Source organism: Sceloporus occidentalis, unplaced genomic scaffold, assembly GCF_023333645.1.
Source record: "Sceloporus occidentalis isolate IW3139 unplaced genomic scaffold, rSceOcc1.0.p SCAF_40, whole genome shotgun sequence".
Taxonomy (NCBI): Eukaryota; Metazoa; Chordata; class Lepidosauria; order Squamata; family Phrynosomatidae; genus Sceloporus; species Sceloporus occidentalis.
Window position 1 is genome coordinate 117,240 of NW_028317020.1, and position 19,122 is coordinate 136,361.

Genomic DNA, 19,122 nt, shown 5'->3' on the forward strand with positions numbered 1-19,122 from the left:
CCGGACACAAACCAAAAGTAGGCGGAGCTTTAAACTTAAAGGGGCAGTTATACTTTTTATGATAGTGTAAAGGTTTTTTTTTTTTAAAGGTGCCGTTCCACTTGGACGGTAAAAATATCTGCAGCCTTTACTATGTTGAGGAAATAAACCCTAGAAAGCTTTCTTTTTGATCACATAAAACAAAACAGATTAAGAAACAAAATTACACATTATTAAAGAATACTTTCTGGGAAGGGTTCAGGCTTGCACTTTTCTTCAGGTATATTACCAGTACCCCATGCCCAAGTTGTTGGTAGTCTTAGAAGGCAGCACGTGTCCGGTCAAGTCCCCAGGTAATCTGTTCTAAACTATTCTGAGCTGGTATGAGGAGACAGGAACTAGTGGTCACAGGGGTCGCCCCAGGCCCCCTAGAGGCGCGGGCCCTGACGCAGTCGCAACCGCTGTGCCCCTGTTCCCACAAAGTTCGAAGCATAGCATTGTCCAAAATGTTGGATTACTGTTGTGTGCCAGGGTTGGAAACATGAGAGTCATGAGGAACCAATAGTAGTCGGGGCTACATTGTCAAGAGCAGAGATGAGGGTGGCGTTGTAGAGAGGCAGCACGGTTAGGGCATGATATGTTTGAGATGGGAGAGAGGAGAGCAGTGGCGTCGGCAGGGGGGGGCCAGAGGGGGCCATGGCCCCCCCTACATCATGCTGTGCCCCCCGGTGTGCCCCCCCAATTGAAACGCCGTCTTTTTTTTTTTTTTTTTTAATAGACCCGGAGGAGAGAGTGAGAGGCGCCGAGCGGTTGCTGAGGAATAAGTTCTCAGCAACCGTTTGGCGCCTCTCACTCTTCTCCGCGACCGCGAGGCCTCTTCCTGGTTCGCAGTGCCGGCATTTCAAGCCGAGCGCCGGTATATGTCGTCATATCCGGCGCCCAGCAGTGAAGCCGGCAGAACCAGGGATACAGAGACCTCGCGATCTCACCGCTGGACAAGCCCAAGGTAAGTGAACTTCAAAGGGGGGGTTAGAAAGTTAGGAGGGGGTTAGAGAGAAGAGGTAGATAGGAAGTGAGAAGGGGTAGATAAGGATAGATTGGGAGGGAGAGGGGGTAGATTGGGAGGGAGATGGGGGTGGATGGGATACATTGGGAGGGAGAGGGGATAGTTAGGATTGATTGGGAGGGAGAGGGGGTAGATAGGATAGATTGGGAGGGAGAGGGGGGTACATAGGATAGATTGGGAGGCAGATGTGGTAGATAGAGAGGCAGATGTGGTAGATAGGGAGGGAGAGGGGGTAGATAGGATAGATTGGGAGGGAGAGGTCTTTATGGGACAAAAACGGCGTACGTTCAGCTGTTTGGGGACAAAGTTGACATAATGTGTAACTTAGGTGCTGGTCAGGTTCTATGTGGGCAGTGTGGACACCAGGGTTGGCTTTGGGGTGTGTGACCAGTGATCTATGCCTGTAATTTAGGGGGGTTTATCTATACCTTTAATGCAGAGTTTATATGTAATTTCCAATTGATTTATATCTGCAAAGCTGGGTTTTGTGTCATTCTGTTCATCTGTATCGGCTATATTTCCATACATTATTAATGCTTACCTGCAAATATAGGATTTGCATGTCTTATTCAGTTGATCAATACCTGGAGTGCTGTTTCCATGTGTTGATTATTTGATCTAAACCTTCAGTGCTGAGTGTACATGTGATTTCCAGTTGATATATACCTGCAATGCTGGGTTTGTGTGTTCTGTTGGTTTATACCTGCAATGCTATGTTTCCATACATTATTTATGTATACCTGCAAATACAAGTTTTTTTTTTATCTCATTCAGTTGCATGTGCTGTTTCCATGTGTTGTTTATTTGATCTATACCTGAACTACAGGGTGTAAGTAAAAGAGCGCTATGATTTAGTGAATGAGGGGACAAAGGGACTCTGGGGATGATTACAGGGGAGAGGACCTCTCAATGTCACGGTGCAGTCAGAAGGAGGGAACACTGCACTGACTCTCACTGTCTTCCCCTGATCTGCAGTCAGTGTGGCAAATATATTGGCAGCAGGGTCTAATATTAATATATATTGGCTGCAGGGGCTAATATTAATATATATCGGAAGCTGGGACTAATGTTTATATATATCGGCAGCAGGGGCTAATATTAATATATATTGGCTGCAGGGCCTATTATCAATAAATATTGGCTGCAGGGGCTAATATTTATATATATTGGCTGCAGGGACTAATACTATATATCGGCAGTAGGGGCTAATATTAATATATGTTGGCAGCAGGGTATAATTTCTATGTATATCGGCAGCAGGGTATAATATAAGTATGTATCCGCAGCAGGGGCTAATATTAATATATATCCGCAGCAGGGGTTAATATTAATATATATCGGAAGCAGGGTGTAATATTTCTATATATCTGCAGCAGGGTCTAATATTTATATATATTGTCAGCAGGGGCTAATATTAAAGAATGAAAAATAACTGTCACTTTAGCTGTTATTTTGAAATCATATTTTAATCACAGTCTTTACTTCAAAGAGAAGTGCATATTATGTAGTTAAAAATGCACGTCTAACGTGTGTGTGTGTATATATATATATATATATATATATATATATAGTGTATATGTACCGTTTTATAATTGGCCCCCCTACTTTGGTCCCTGGCCCCCCATAAATATGAAACCTGGAGACGCCACTGGAGGAGAGGGAGTAAATCGGTTGGGAATTTCTGAGGATTCAAAGGTCTCTGGTTGGGTGAGGTTAGTATGTGTAAGTTTGTGTTAGTGTAAGTATGTGTGTTAGCGTGAGTGTGTGTAAATATGTGGTCCTGTATGTATATAAGTTAATTCCAGAGGGGAGAGCAAGGGACCAATGGGGCCACTTGGCTTTAACTGCCCCCAGGGCTAGAAGGTGCCAGCCCTCCCCTAACAACAAGATGGCTACATTAAATGTGTCAAGATACTCCCAGAGAAATACTGTGGATTGTTTACTTTTCTAAAATATGATTATCGTGTGCGGTGGTTATCATGTGCATATGAGCTTTCAAACACAGCCATAAAATAAAGTCAAACCAAACAGTCCTGCTTTGGGGTGCAAATCCCTCTTTCTTCTCCCGCTTCTCCCCCTTGTTTAGGAGCTCGTGATGTTTGGGTTTATCACAATGTTCTACAGCCCAAAAGTCATAATTAAGTCTCTAAAGGCTTGATAGGGCCGGCCTTCTGCTGCCACCCAGCTTCAAGACTTCAGTGTTGCTTTCCTTATTCCTTTAAGTTTTGAGAAACGGGCTGCAAGAAGAAGAGCGGGGATCCAGTTTCCACTGTGACTACACCAGAGTACTTTAATCTGCATTATTCTAGAGTGGACCCTTTAAGGGCTGCCTTAAGGCCTTGTTACTCTCTAGAGCCTCTGATGCCTGAAGATAGAAGTACATACACACTTTACAGGCAGTGGCCCATTTTTTTATTATTTTTTTTAATAAAGTAGCCAAAGAGGCGCTTGCCAGCCCTCCCTTGATATTGATCAATTAATATTCACATTGCACAGTTAAAATGAGGGTATATTAGCAAATCCGTTTAGATTTTATAATGGATATATTGAAAACTATAAAAATATTGCATGTTGTCATTACATTTCCCAGGAGTCTGATTGATATTTCTAAACCAAAATACACACAAATCACAGGCTTATTCCCACCTCCAGCCTAAGCCCCGCCCACTAGCTCCTCCCACCCCGGACAGCACGGTAGTGGCTGATCGAGGCTTCCTACTGCGTTCGCAGTTCGGGAACATGCTGATCCGAGTGACCCGAATACCGGGCTTGCTTCAGAGCTCAGGGCCGAGCCTGGGGCTTTGGCCCCAACACCTGTGTTGGTAAGCTATACGTGATCTTTCATATGTAGCTGTCACGTCAGACTGCAGATGGTTGCGCCTTGTCTTCTTGGTGTGAAACTGCAGCATATCGCATGTTTACCTTTCAGGGGGTTTGCAGGTGATCGTCATGATTTGTGCACTTATGGAGCTTTGTGTGTTATTATTGTTAGGCGAGTATGTGCCGCGTTACAAATGATATATAAAGGCACCTCCAGATTCAGTTGCCGGGTTATTGAACCCTTCCTACCAGATGTCATGGGGCTGCAGATTATCTCACCTGTCTCATCATGATGTGCAGGACTCCATTTCTGTTTGATTTCCCTTACCGCAGTGCAGGTGATTGCACTTTGACATGGGCTTGTTTATATTGCTGTTTTTGCATCACATGCTACGTGATTAATGTGCATTAGTGTTAGTTTCTTGCCATTGACCATGGAGCTGATGGATCCTTTTTAATTTTTCAGGTTGCTATTACCAGGCACTGATACTCCTCCTCCCTCTAAAGATATTTAGGCTTCCGTCAACCATCACCTGCCCCCATAATTGCTAAACTCTGTACATAGGTCTCCTGATGCAGGAGGTGGAGAAGGATAAAGGTCGTGCTTGTTTCGCAGTCAACAAGATTAACCCTATAGCTTCAGCATCTGTCGACTACTTCTTAAACGGTTCTTTTGCACTCAAATCAATTGGGAATTAAGAGGGGTTTATTCACTAAATGGGAGTGTTGTGGTTTTAACTTGGTCTCTTCACTATGCATCATGAAAGGCCAACAGGGCTCTGAGTAATTTAAATCGGCTGAAATCTCACTGATTTAAGTATACATTAGACAGGGTTAGTCAAGTCTTCCTGCCGCAGAAGGCCCCTCATAACTTATACAGAAGCCAAGGAGTTAAAGCCACAACTCTCCCTTTAGTAAATAGAATTAGGTGAACAGTCTTGTGTTCCTCCTAAATGCTGAATTATGAATTATTTGGTGGTTTCTTACATAAAAAGCCCCAATAATATGCTGTTTAGGTGATAAGATGACGAGATAAGTAAAGATGAGCTCTTGCACTGAAACAATAGTGTATAATGTATAAACCTGAATTGCGCATGCAGTACTGTTGATAGTTACTGATGTGGCTGTAAATATCTTTATTTTTTTTATTTTTTCTGTTTTAGGGCACGCTGTGTCCGCATTACTATATCTCTTTTAAAATATCATTTTTTGCATGTGACTGTCAGATTCTGGATAACATTGCTAATGCTTTCTGCGCAGGAAAGGAAAGGCATTTGCTCCATATGTATTTAAGTGTCATTTTTTTTTTATTGCTTATGTAAAAAGTCTAGACAGTAGGGTTTATTCCCAAAATTTTATCACTGAAATTAAGCCTTTTAGTTAAAAGCGTGCATTATTAAGGACCTACCTAAAGAGTATCTTCTATGAGCTGGGTCATCTTACTCACCAGGGTTAGCCGTGTGTGTGTGTGTGTGTGTGTGTATATATATATATATATATTTGTTTGTGGAATACCCTGTATTACATGGTGAGTTGTTTTCTTACTAAACATCTGATCCTAAAAGTTGAATTTTTACTGCATGTTTTATTTTTAATTTTTGTCAACCAACACCGCAGAGTTCAAAAGCAGTAAACATTTTTATTACCTATTTGTCATTAACATTCTCCCATTCAATTCTGTATTTTCAGTTATTCCTCGGACTCCAAAGAGAGCGGCTGGCTCCGTTCGCTATTCGTGCGGAAGGTGGATCCTCGCCGAGATGCACACTCAACTCTGCTGTCCAAGAAGGAGACCAGCGGCCTCTACAAGATGCAATGTAAGTATGTCAGCAAGTTTCATTCCTATGTGCGAAGACCTATTTCAGGGGTGTCCAACCTGCGGCCCTCCAGCTGCTGCGGGACTACATCTCCCATACTCCTCAGCCAGCACCTTAGCTGAAAGAGCATTATGGGAGATGTAGTCCTGCAGCAGCTGGAGGGCCACAGGTTGGACACCCCTGACCTATTTGGTACTGGGGTTTACTTCGTGCCGAGATGTATGTACGTGGCTTTGTTTAAGTTCAGTATTGGAAAACTTCCTAGTAGGTTATGGGAAGTGCGAATGCAATCCGCGGCATTGTAGGATGGACTGATCTGTCTTAAGGGCTATTTAACCATAAGACTTTTTATCTGGAGGATTTTATGTGAATCGTGATCTCATTCTGTGCAATCGCAGGCACTGTTCGGTTGCATAAATATATGGGATATGAAGTACTTGAGCTGTACTTCTTTTTCTCTTTGAGCGTGTCTAGCTAATGATAGGCATACATTTTGCAGGGACACAATTTCCTAATATTTTCTCTACTAAAGCACTTTTGCTATGATGTTCCTTACATCCCCTTGTCTCTGCAATGTATGCGTGTGTAAACGACTAAAATGCTGTATGCTGTAAATTGCTGGACGCGTCTTTCAAGTTGCCCACCTGCACTAATCCCTATCTGATTTCTTTCAGTTCATAACGTGAAACCCGAATGCCTGGACGCTTATAACAAACTAACGTGAGCATCCTTTAAAACGTTCCCCGCTCTGCCTTCTCTAATGAGCCGAATGCGTTCTCCTGATTGTTTAGTAGATCATGCGACAGAGTGGTATAAAAGTTGGGGGTTATGTGTGAAAAGTGACACTTATGCAAACTTTGAAAAGCGGGCTTGTTAAAAAAAAATGTTTTGGTAATGTGTTATACATTAGCAGATTTTGTTATAATTGAAACAGATGGCACTTTTAAAATCTATACTTTTTTTTTATGCCATTAAAAAAACAGGAAAAAATATATATATAAAATAAAATTGAGCGAATTCTCATTAGTTTAACTACAAAATAATTAACCAAAAAAATCTCAAGTTGATTTTTCAACTCAATCTCAAACTTCAAAGAAATTATCGGGAATTCCATCTTAAATGTTATCAATATTTAGTAGACATTTTTAGCAGTATAATATAGGTAATTTTCTGCAATCATTTTTTCTTTGAAAACTGTTACATTGCAAAAGCCTTGTGAATATAACTAGTGACTTTACACTGAACACTTACACGTGTACTATGTGCGAAAAGTAACCTGAGTAAGTTTTAAATTATACACTTTTCTAAGGTAGTACAGAAGACGTTAGTGATATATGAGCTAGTGGGCATGTAAGCATTCTGCTTGTTGCTTACTTAACAGCATTGGTTCCCTCCTGGGTGTTTATGTAGAGAGGAGGTGCTACCAAAGCTCCATCTGGACCCGGATTATCCCTGTGATCTTGTGGGCAATTGGAACACTTGGTATGGGGAGCAGGACCAGGCAGGTGAGCTGATGATGAACTGAGTTGGGGCAATGGGGACATTTGGTGCATACTTATCACCTGTAACTGTGCAACCTTCATTGCAGTTCACCTGTGGCGCTTCTCTGGGGGTTATCCTGCACTCATGGACTGCATGAATAAATTGCGCAATAACAAGGTAATAGAGCTCTTTGGCCAGTATTAAATTTACCGTCTATTCCGAGGTCAAACCAGCCATTCTTCAGCAGAACTATGATGCAGACGTGACCATTGTGTGTGAATAAAATGTAATATATCTGCTCTACAGGAATACTTGGCTTTCAGAGAAGAGAGGAGCCGGATGCTTCTCTCTCGTAGGAACCAACTGCTCCTCGAGTTCAGTTTCTGGAATGAACCTGTTCCCCGTAAAGGACCCAATATATATGAGCTGCGCACCTACAGATTAAAGGTCTGTGATAAAGGGGGGCGTGAGAGAAAAAGCTGGGTTCCACATGCATTAAGCTTTAACAGGGGATCATGCTAACTCTAAATGCAGTCATAATATGTGCAAAGTAATGCACCTAGGGCATAAAAATCCAAGGACAGAGTATAGAATATTTGATACTGTCCTAACCTCAATATGGTTTATTTTGGTACCCTTTGTGATGCAAAAAAATAAAACGCATAAATTAATGTAACCTCCTTCCCTTTCAGCCTGGAACAATGATTGAATGGGGAAATAACTGGTTAGTCAGATTATTCTAGTATTACTTTTGCTGTTTAACTCTCTCCATTCACCATCTTTGCCTTCCTTCTGTACCCCTTTTTACCTAAACCAAAAGAGGAAAGAAAGGGTTCAAAGAGCAAGACACAGATATAAATGATAAAATATAACTTCATTCATAAAGCTAAACGTTAAATGAATGGAATGAAACAATAATGAATAAACTCTCCCAAATGTGTATGAAATAAATCACTAGACACTGACACGAGAAATATGCACCGGGTGTATAATCAGGGCTGCATTGCCAAATTCATCTATTTTTAGCTATATTAATAAAAAGTAATATTTTATTATATAATTTATATCTGGGTTTTGCTCCTTGAACCCTTTTCTCTTTGGTTATAGTATCTGGTTGAAAGGGTTATCTCTGTATTCATTATCTAGCACCTCTTTCCTTTTTTATACCCATTTCTACTTTGTTTCTATGCCTCTGTTCACTCAGGGCACGTGCTATCAAATACCGCCAGGAGAATGAGGAGGCAGTGGGTGGATTCTTCTCTCAGATTGGAGAATTGTATGTTGTACATCATCTTTGGGGTAAGTATTAACCCCTTCGCGACCTTTCCCGTCAAAAAATTAAATAAGCTTAGAAAGTGATCAACGATCACTTTCTTCGCTTAAACGGCGTTACTGTAATGCCTCGATGTCGAGGCATTCAGTAACGCCGAGATCGGCATCGGGGGCCATGTCTGGCCCCTCCCCGGGGCGTCAACAGCCGCCATACATTGTATGGCGGCGGACGCCCGTTTTAAAAGCGTTTGAAATTCTAAACTTAAATGGTGTCGCTCGAATGCCTCGATCAGGAGGCATCCAGCGACACCAAACACTTACCTTTGGATGGGCTGTGACCGCTCCGGAGAGCGGTCACAGCCGCAGCTGCCGGTGATCTTCGCCATCAACAAGATGGCGGCGGCCCGGGAAAAAAAATAATAAAGAAGAAAGAGTTCGCTAGACGGTCTCCAGACCCTCTAGAGAACTCTGGCTCCACTTGCAGGTTAAATACAGGTACTGCATTCAACCAAGCAAGTCAATGGAACCCAGCTTTCTAATCACTATGTGATTAGTAAAATATTCAAAAAAAAAATAAAAAATGGAAGAAAAAAAATGTGCTAACATTTAAAAATAATTATGCAGTGATGTCACTTGATGAACCATCCAGTACCAGCAAAATGTATTATTAAAAAAATAAAATAAAAAAATAAAGTTTATTATTTTGAGCAAGTGCTAAAATTTCTCAAAAATCTCAACAAAGAGTTAAAATAAAAGCACTTCAAATACCCAAGGGGTGTCTAATATATAAAAAAAATGGCTGATGGGGTAAATTGGAGTGGCCGAGCTCAAAGATAGGGCATAGGTACAGACTGAACAAAATGGAGAAAAAAAAGCGCACTTCCCAAATGTGGCATTTTAAATCTCAAACAACCCAACAAACCCATGCATGTCGGGTATCACTGCACTCAGGAGATGTTTCTGAACACACATTGGGGTGTTGTTTGACAGTGACGTATACCAGAACCTGTATATCTATAACTAAAGTACAATTTGTGTGAAAAAAAAAATAAGTGTAGTTCTATAATTGGTGCATGGAAAGGGTTAAAATAACAGCATTTGGAATACCCTGGGGTGTCTAGTTTTCAAAAATATATGGTTTGACAGGGTTAAATTGAGTTAACCGGCTTCAAAGATGTTCCAAAGAGGAGATGGAGGCAGACTGACCAGATTTGTTAAAAAAGATTTGGAAATCATAAAACGCTGCTTGTACTTATTGCCCTATAACTTACAAAAAACAGCAAAAAAACATAAAAACATTGGGTATTTCTAAACTCAGGACAAGTAGTAGAATCTATTTAGCTAGTTTTTTTTACTTGCTTTTTTAGGTGAGTAAAAGATTTTTCAAATAAAAGTCATAAAATGTGTTTTTTTTTCAATTTTTCACCATGTTTTTTTTATTTTTTTTATAGTAAATAAGATGATAATGGTATCTGAAGAAAGCCCATCTTGTCCTGAAAAAAACAATATATAACTTATGTGGGTACACTAAATGGGTGATGAGAAAATTACAGCTGAACACAAGCACCACAAAAGTGTCAAAACAGCCTCGGTCCCACAGGGTACAAAACGAAAAATGAGCCCGGTCCTTAAGGGGTTAAAGCATTGGAAACCCAGAACTTAAGTTGACATTTTTACTGATACTGTATTTGATTGCAACTTTATAGAATCTTCTTAAATATACCGTATTTGCTGGATTATAAGACGACCCCGTGAAATTTGAATATTCATTTTGGAAAAGAAAAAGCCTGAATATAAGACGATGCTATAGGAAAAAAGTTTTATTAGTAAATATTAATTCACATGTAAACTATTTAAAAAAAAACACAAAAAACTATGATTGAGAAATCTTGCTTTTTATTTGCCAACCTGCCCCCCCCCCCCGTTATGCACATCTGCCCCTCAGGTATGCCTTATGTCCCCCATGCTTCAGACTCCCTGGTGTCTAGTGGGGGCAGCCGGTGGACGTCTGGCCAATGCTTCCGCCGGGGCTCTATGAGCACAGGAAGGCCATGTCACACCGGTGCCCCGTCATAGAAGCCCCAGAGGAAGTGCCAGCAGCAGCGGAGCAGCTATAGAATCTACAGGTGCTGTATAAATGAGATGTAATGTTCACTGTCCTATATTGTTTTTTATGCTCGTAGCATACAAAGATCTACAGTCCAGAGAAGAAACCCGGAAAGCCGCGTGGACCAAACGGGGATGGGATGAGAATGTGTATTACACTGGTAAGGTTGAAACCCCCTGTTTTCTGTTTAGGAGGACGTTCCCTTAGCCTGTCTATAATGGATCACTTTAGGGCTGCAACAACTAATCGATATAATCGATAATGAAAATCGTTGCCAACGAATTTCATTATCGATTAGTTGAATCGATTTTTGTCGATTATTAAATGAGGGTTTTTTCAGAGCAAACGCTCTGAAAAATACCCCTCATTATATAAACCGTTTCAGTGACTCACAGCAGCAGCTCCTACTTACCAGTCCCTCCCTGTAATCACTGTGACAACTGGCCCCGCCCCCTCCCTTCTCCCAGAAGGCCAGAACCACATGGCTGTGACACTCATCTAACTGTAAGTATAAAATTAATATTTGGGCTGCTGAAAGTTAGGGGAGGTGGGAGTTAATTTAGGGGCAGTTATGGTTAATGGGGTGTTTAGGGTTAATTTAGGGACAGTTATGGTTAATAGGGTGTTTAGGGGCAGCTATGGTTAATGGTGTGTTTAGGGTTAATTTAGGAGCAGCTGTGGTTAATGGGATGTTTGGGGTTAATTTGAGGCAGTTTTGGTTAATGGTATGTTTAGGGTTAATTTAGGGGCTGTTGTGGTTCATGGGGTCTTTAGGGTTAATTTAGGGGATGCTGTGGTTGATGGGGTCTTTAGGGTTAATTTAGGGGCAGTTATGGTTAATGGGGTGTTTAGGGTTAATTTAATGATGAGGACTGAGGGTTAATTTTATTAATTTATTAAAGTTAACTTAAGGTGCAGTTAGAGATAAAGGGGGGCAAACTAAGGGGAATCTAAATCCTGGGGGCAGTGAAGACTAACCCAGTACTTATTTATAAAAGTATGGTCTGTGACTCTATGAGGGGACTATGAGATATCTGGGGGGTATAAGGCATATCTGGGGAGGACGGAGTGACATATCTGGGGGTATAAGGCATATAGGGTAAATAAGGCATATGTGGGGAGGGCAGTGTGGCATGTCTGGGGAGGACAGAGTGGTGTATCAGGGTGTATAAGGCATATCTGGGGCCACAGTGGCATATCTGGGGGTAGAGTGGAGTGGCATATGTGGGGAGGGCAGTGTGGCATGTCTAGGGAGGATGGAGTGGTGTATCGGGGTATAAGGTGTATCAGGCACAGTGGCATATGTGGGAGGCAGCGTGGAGTGGTATATGTGGGAGGCAGCGTGGAGTGGCAAATGTGGGAGGCAGAGTGGCATATGTGGGAGGCAGAGTGGAGTGGCATATGTGGGAGGCAGCGTGGAGTGGCATATGTGGGAGGCAGCGTGGAGTGGCAAATGTGGGAGGCAGAGTGGCAAATGTGGGAGGCAGAGTGGCATATGTGGGAGGCAGAGTGGCATATGTGGGAGGCAGCGTGGAGTGGCATATGTGGGAGGCAGCGTGGAGTGGCATATGTGGGAGGCAGCGTGGAGTGGCATATGTGGGAGGCAGCGTGGAGTGGCAAATGTGGGAGGCAGAGTGGCATATGTGGGAGGCAGAGTGGAGTGGCATATGTGGGAGGCAGCGTGGAGTGGCATATGTGGGAGGCAGCGTGGAGTGGCAAATGTGGGAGGCAGAGTGGCAAATGTGGGAGGCAGAGTGGCATATGTGGGAGGCAGCGTGGAGTGGCATATGTGGGAGGCAGCGTGGAGTGGCATATGTGGGAGGCAGCGTGGAGTGGCATATGTGGGGGGCAGCGTGGAGTGGTATATGTGGGGGGCAGCGTGGAGTGGCATATGTGGGGGGCAGCGTGGAGTGGGATATGTGGGGGGCAGCGTGGAGTGGCATATGTGGGGGGCAGCGTGGAGTGGCATATGTGGGGGGCAGCGTGGAGTGGCATATGTGGGGGGCAGCGTGGAGTGGCATATGTGGGAGGCAGCGTGGAGTGGCATATGTGGGAGGCAGCGTGGAGTGGCAAATGTGGGAGGCAGAGTGGCAAATGTGGGAGGCAGAGTGGCAAATGTGGGAGGCAGAGTGGCAAATGTGGGAGGCAGAGTGGCATATGTGGGAGGCAGCGTGGAGTGGCATATGTGGGAGGCAGCGTGGAGTGGCATATGTGGGAGGCAGCGTGGAGTGGCATATGTGGGAGGCAGCGTGGAGTGGTATATGTGGGAGGCAGAGTGGCATATGTGGGGGGCAGAGTGGAGTGGCATATGTGGGAGGCAGCGTGGAGTGGCATATGTGGGAGGCAGCGTGGAGTGGCATATGTGGGAGGCAGCGTGGAGTGGCATATGTGGGAGGCAGCGTGGAGTGGCATATGTGGGAGGCAGCGTGGAGTGGCATATGTGGGGGGCAGCGTGGAGTGGCATATGTGGGGGGCAGCGTGGAGTGGTATATGTGGGGGGCAGCGTGGAGTGGCATATGTGGGGGGCAGCGTGGAGTGGAATATGTGGGAGGCAGCGTGGAGTGGTATATGTGGGAGGCAGCGTGGAGTGGTATATGTGGGAGGCAGCGTGGAGTGGCATATGTGGGGGGCAGCGTGGAGTGGCATATGTGGGGGGCAGCGTGGAGTGGTATATGTGGGAGGCAGAGTGGAGTGGCATATGTGGGAGGCAGCGTGGAGTGGCATATGTGGGAGGCAGCGTGGAGTGGCAAATGTGGGAGGCAGAGTGGCAAATGTGGGAGGCAGAGTGGCAAATGTGGGAGGCAGAGTGGCAAATGTGGGAGGCAGAGTGGCATATGTGGGAGGCAGCGTGGAGTGGCATATGTGGGAGGCAGCGTGGAGTGGCATATGTGGGAGGCAGCGTGGAGTGGCATATGTGGGAGGCAGCGTGGAGTGGCATATGTGGGAGGCAGCGTGGAGTGGCATATGTGGGAGGCAGCGTGGAGTGGCAAATGTGGGAGGCAGAGTGGCATATGTGGGAGGCAGAGTGGAGTGGCATATGTGGGAGGCAGCGTGGAGTGGCAAATGTGGGAGGCAGAGTGGCAAATGTGGGAGGCAGAGTGGCAAATGTGGGAGGCAGAGTGGCATATGTGGGAGGCAGCGTGGAGTGGCATATGTGGGAGGCAGCGTGGAGTGGCATATGTGGGGGGCAGCGTGGAGTGGCATATGTGGGGGGCAGCGTGGAGTGGCATATGTGGGGGGCAGCGTGGAGTGGCATATGTGGGGGGCAGCGTGGAGTGGAATATGTGGGAGGCAGAGTGGAGTGGCATATGTGGGAGGCAGCGTGGAGTGGAATATGTGGGAGGCAGCGTGGAGTGGAATATGTGGGAGGCAGCGTGGAGTGGTATATGTGGGAGGCAGCGTGGAGTGGTATATGTGGGAGGCAGCGTGGCATGTCTGGGAGGCAGCGTGGCAAGCCTGGGCTCAAACGTGCATAAATTGGGGGGGCTGGTTGCGAAATAAAGGCAAGAAATGCATTTTATCAAAGTTTTTTTATTATGCTGTCTGTATTTAATATAATTTGTTTATTACATTATTTTAAATAAATGAAAAATTTACATTCATTTTTTTTTATCCGATTAATCGATTAATTGAAAAAATAATCGGCCAACTAATCAATTATGAAAATAATCGTTAGTTGCAGCCCTAGATCACTTCCTTAGCTAACCAATCCTTAAATCTATTGACTAAGTGGGACAAGTGTGACATTCGAATAAAAATACACAGAAATAACCACTAATCCTCTGCTCACATAAAAACAGTATTTTCTCATGCTTGTAACGTACGTCTATTTTCCTCTTTTCAGTACCTCTTATCCGTAACATGGAGTCTCGTATTATGATTCCCCTGAAGATCTCCCCTCTTCAGTAAAGCACTCGTGCTCATCTCCAATTTTCTCCAGAGACCCAAGTGCAGGTTTCAAATATCTGACCAAATGACTTAATTTAAAAAGATGTTCTATGAACTCAAATATTAGTAATAAATGAAAAGGTTGCTGTTTCGACTGTACTCAGGAATCAGCTGTCTGGGGGCATTCTCCATTTCATGCAGTAATAAATAACTTGAACACAATGTTTCTGTTTTATTTAAATGTTATGATGTGTTCTACAGTGAATAACTGATTGATTTATCGGTTCTGAATGTGTGTCTTTGCTCCTGCTGTCTTTTACCATTTGCTGCTCTTGTAATGTTTAACAGACAATGTAAATAATAAAACTACTGCACTGTGTCGGCAGGTTTCTTCTTCATGTTGATGCGCAGTGGCAGCGTAAGCTTATTTGTAAGCCAGTTCTTGAACTTGTTTGCACAGCCTGGTATGTTCTTCATCGTGTATATGTGTTTTAAAGTATACAGTAGATCTCTAGTGGTCATTGAACTACAGCTCAGTTTCACTATGCTCAAAATCGAAAGAAGTACCGCGGACAAGACGGCTTTCTTCAGGGTAAAAGTACAGACCATTATCTTTTAATGCTGTCTGAGTATGATGGGAGATCTACAGCTTCCCCTGGCACCATCCAGTGTTATTTCGATAACACACACTTAAGCTCTGGGAGGGATGTGGACTTTTAATACAGCAAAGAATAGAACAGAGAGTAATCTATAGGTAGAAAGTCAGAGGATAGAAAAAGAAAAAAGTATTAAATGGTTGATATAGGGAACCCGATAGGTTCCAGGTATTGTTGAGAGTAGAAATGAGAATGAAACTGTGATAGATTTAAAAACAAATGATGCAAATGGAAACTGGCAGAACATAAGATGAAAACAGAATGCAGATGTCATAATGGTGCAACAGATTGATGGAGAATAGGCTTACTATGAACGGTGGTGGACATGTACCGAACCTGCAGTTCCAAAGAAGCCTGCAACTAAAATCATTGTGGGCTGTTGAAGCTGCTGTTATCACGTCTGATCTGGCATCTTGTGGACCCTAGATAACATGGCACAAAAAACAAGGTAGGTGGTCTTTGGGTGAAGCCCCAATATTTTGAACTCAAAGGAACTTCATTACGTTATTTCAGATTTGTTCTCAAGAACTCCATATGGTGGTAGATTGGGACCAAGTGTAGGTTCCCATCCGGCACAAGTAGGGCCGCTGGTTACCGAATCAACATACATACATACCTTACTTACCAGCCCATAGAGCATACTGGCAAGGATCCTATATTTGTGACAATACCTCTTACTGTAACAATAAACATAAAGCCAATCCATACAATAGAACAGCACAAAGTGAACAACCAGAATGTGTTAAAAGTTATATTTACTGCAAAAACATAGGTAACAAAAGAAAATGCCTATTAACTTTTGAACATAGTTTCATAAAAAGATATTTACAAATATTTTAATCTATACACTATGTATAGTCTATAGACTTATTACATTGTGTATTATATTACTATTGCAATATGAATATACACATTATCTATACACTATGCAAGTCTATAGACATACTGGATATACTGCAAAATATGTCACTAAAGGCAGGCTCATGCTGTCTCTCCTTTGCGTGTGCTTTGTGCCTTCTAATTTTATTAACTGCCATTTTACATCTCTGTAACTCGGCATAGTACCTGGGAACTTCTTCGCTCCGGCTACCCGGGGCCTTCCCTTGCAGTCCCACTGACATTGATGGGAGTTCCCGCTGACATCGGTGGGCGGTCCCTCTGATGTCGGGGGCATTCCCTCTGATGTTGGGGGTGTTCCCGCTGATGTTAGCGGGAAACACCAACATTTAAAGGGAAAATGGGACGGGAGCGAGCGTGTCAAGGCCTTGCTCCCACGACCTGGAGGATTCGGGTCTTGACTCGAGAACCAGAGAAGCGGTGCTTCACCTGGAGAGCAGGGGGGGTACATAGTGAGAAGGAGGGGAGAGGGAGTAGATAACTACATAGTTCATAAGGTTGAAAAAAGACTTAGGTCCATCAAGTTCAACCCTTCTACCTAAACTTCCTATTCTTGATCCAAAAGAAGGCAAAAAAACCCCTAGTTAAGCTATTTTAAATTCTGCCATCAGGGGGAAAAAAATTCCTTCTTGACTCCAAGAGGCAATCGGATTTCTCCTTGGATCAAGAAGCTCTAAAATATTAATATTATTCTATTTATATCCCTGTATATCATGCCTTTCTAAGAAAATATCGAGACCCCCTTTTGAAGGTATCTAATGTACTGGATAACACCACCTCCATTGGCAGTGAATTCCATACCTTTATTGTCCTCACTGTAAAGAATCCCTTCCTTTGTCGTATATGAAACCTGCGCTCTTCCAGTCTCAGAGGGTGACCTCTTGTTCTTTGTATATTTCTGTTAATGAACAGGTCACTGAAGAGCTCTTTATATTGGCCCTGCATATATTTATATAATGTTATCATATCCCCTCTGAGACGCCGTTTTTCTAGTGTATATAATTTTAACTTTTTTAGTCTCTCTAAAAAAGGGAGGAGAGGGGGTAGATAGTGAGAAGGGGGTAGTAAGAATATTGAAATAAAGAGTCAGAATTAATTAGAAAATTAATTAATGTGTGGATGCATTGTGTGAATGAGTGAGGAAATAAAAAATGTATGTGTGGATGCATTGAATGCATAATGAATGAAAAAATTATTGTGTGTATAAATTGTGTAAATGAGTCAGAGAATGGATTAATGTGTAAATGATTTGTGTGAATGAGTGAGAGATTAAATGATTGTGTGAATGAATTATTTGAATGAAAGTGTGAATTGGTGAGTGACTGTAAAAGTGTTTGTGTGTATCATAGATGTATAATTGATTTGTGGAAAGGCAGAGATGGCACAAGCAGGGTATTTGAGCCTTGGGGACCAAGATGGCACAGGCAGGGTGTTTATGGGGCAAAGATGCAACAGGCCGGGCTGTTTGGGGACAAAGTTGACTCATGCTGGGCTGTTTGGGGACAAAGATGGCAAGTCTTATGTGTGTTATCTGGGTGCTGGTCAGGATCTATGTGGGCTGTGTGGACGCTGGCTTTGGGGTGTGCAACCTGTGATCTATAACTTTTAATGCTGAGTTTTTATGTGAATTCCAATTGAGCTATACCTGCAAAGCTGGGTGTTTGTGTTATTCTGTTGATCTATATCTGCTATGTTTCCATACATTATTAATGTATACCTGCAAACACAGGGCTTGTATGTCTTATTCAGTTGATCAATACATGCAGTGCTGTTTACATGTGTTGTTTATTTAATCTATACCTTCAGTGCTGAGTTAACATGTGATTTCCAGTTGATCTATACCTGCAATGCTGGGTTTGTGTGTTCTGTTGATCTATACCTGCAATGATATGCTTCCACACAATATTTATGTATACCTGCAAATACAGGATTTGTATGTCTGATTCCGATTCAGTGTGGAAAATATTTTTTTTTATGCTGGAGCAAAGGGAGTGTGGAGCGGGGTCCAAGGAAATGCTTGCCTAGGGTCCTACTTTTTCAATGTATTGGGAGCAGGGTCTAATATTTATTTATATTTATCTCATGCGCTTCATAGTGCGTCCCCAAATGGCATAAATTAAATGTGGTCACCTTATCTGGGTATAGGCCAAGAGCGTTTTTGGTTATTGTGTTGTTGGTAAACTAAAAAAAAGAAAGACCACTGCCTGTTTTAACCAAGTTTGTTCCCATGTGTTTTACTTAATAAGCGTTACCACCTCTACTGGGAGAGTGTTCCACTTATACTCTGCCCTCTCAGTAAAATAAAATGAATGGGGTGTATGGTGACACAAGCGAAAATGGTTACATTAGTGTTACACATATGGACATTATACTGATATCATTCCTAAACGCTTCCCTCCTCATCCACAGATTCCACACTGAAATCTCATTTACAAGAGCGAACCCTTCTATCCACTGCCCTGCTCTGTGGTGTTGAGCACGTGAGCCTCGGGTGCTTCCGGTCGTGTGGTAGCGGCGACCCGGAAGGAGTCTTCTGAAACCCAATGAATAAGAGACTGTGAGGGCCACCGAGGGAACTGAGAAACGTAAGAAAATAAATGTATAATAATGGCTAGTTACATATTCTCTCGGTTTAGGTATCTCGTTTCTGGGTTCCTGGCGCCTTAAAGAATTCGTTTAACTCGCGCGTGAAAACTGCAATCTACTCATATTGCTGAGAATTACCGTATATCACCAGGTTCGGTTGGAAATAACGTCAATCCACGGGTTATCGTCGTCAGTGACGTTCTAGCAGCTAAAGTAGTACTTCTATCCTCAAATCCGTTCTCATACAAAGTCGTGGGTGGCAACGTTCAGGGCGGAATTTCTAGCGCGCATTGGCTAAACAATGTTATGTCATTAAACAGTTGCTGTAAGGATGCACAATGTATCCATCACAGCAGTGTAAAGGGGATCAGATGGTAGCTGAACAGGGTCTGAAAGAAAATGCCTGTAACTATGCCTGGCTGTTAAAACAAATGGTTAATGATTAAGTTCAGTACCCTCAACCCTGTCATGGTAGCTTGACAATAACTAGCCGTTGTAAACTATATCTGGTGACTTTTAATTACAATATTCTGGTAATGTATATGTATAGTA

The 19,122-nt window shown here is 43.0% G+C and overlaps 1 protein-coding gene across 1 annotated transcript; it reads left to right on the plus strand.

Moving 5' to 3' along the window:
* Window positions 1-3,784: 3,784 nt before the first annotated feature.
* Window positions 3,785-14,452, plus strand: LOC149290148 (protein NipSnap homolog 1-like). Its single transcript, XM_089489598.1, has 10 exons — window positions 3,785-3,867; window positions 5,555-5,682; window positions 6,357-6,402; window positions 7,093-7,187; window positions 7,271-7,341; window positions 7,471-7,611; window positions 7,857-7,888; window positions 8,369-8,463; window positions 10,620-10,703; window positions 14,388-14,452. Exons 1-10 carry the CDS (start codon window positions 3,785-3,787, stop codon window positions 14,450-14,452), a joined length of 840 nt encoding a protein of 279 aa, XP_089345724.1.
* Window positions 14,453-19,122: the final 4,670 nt, after the last annotated feature.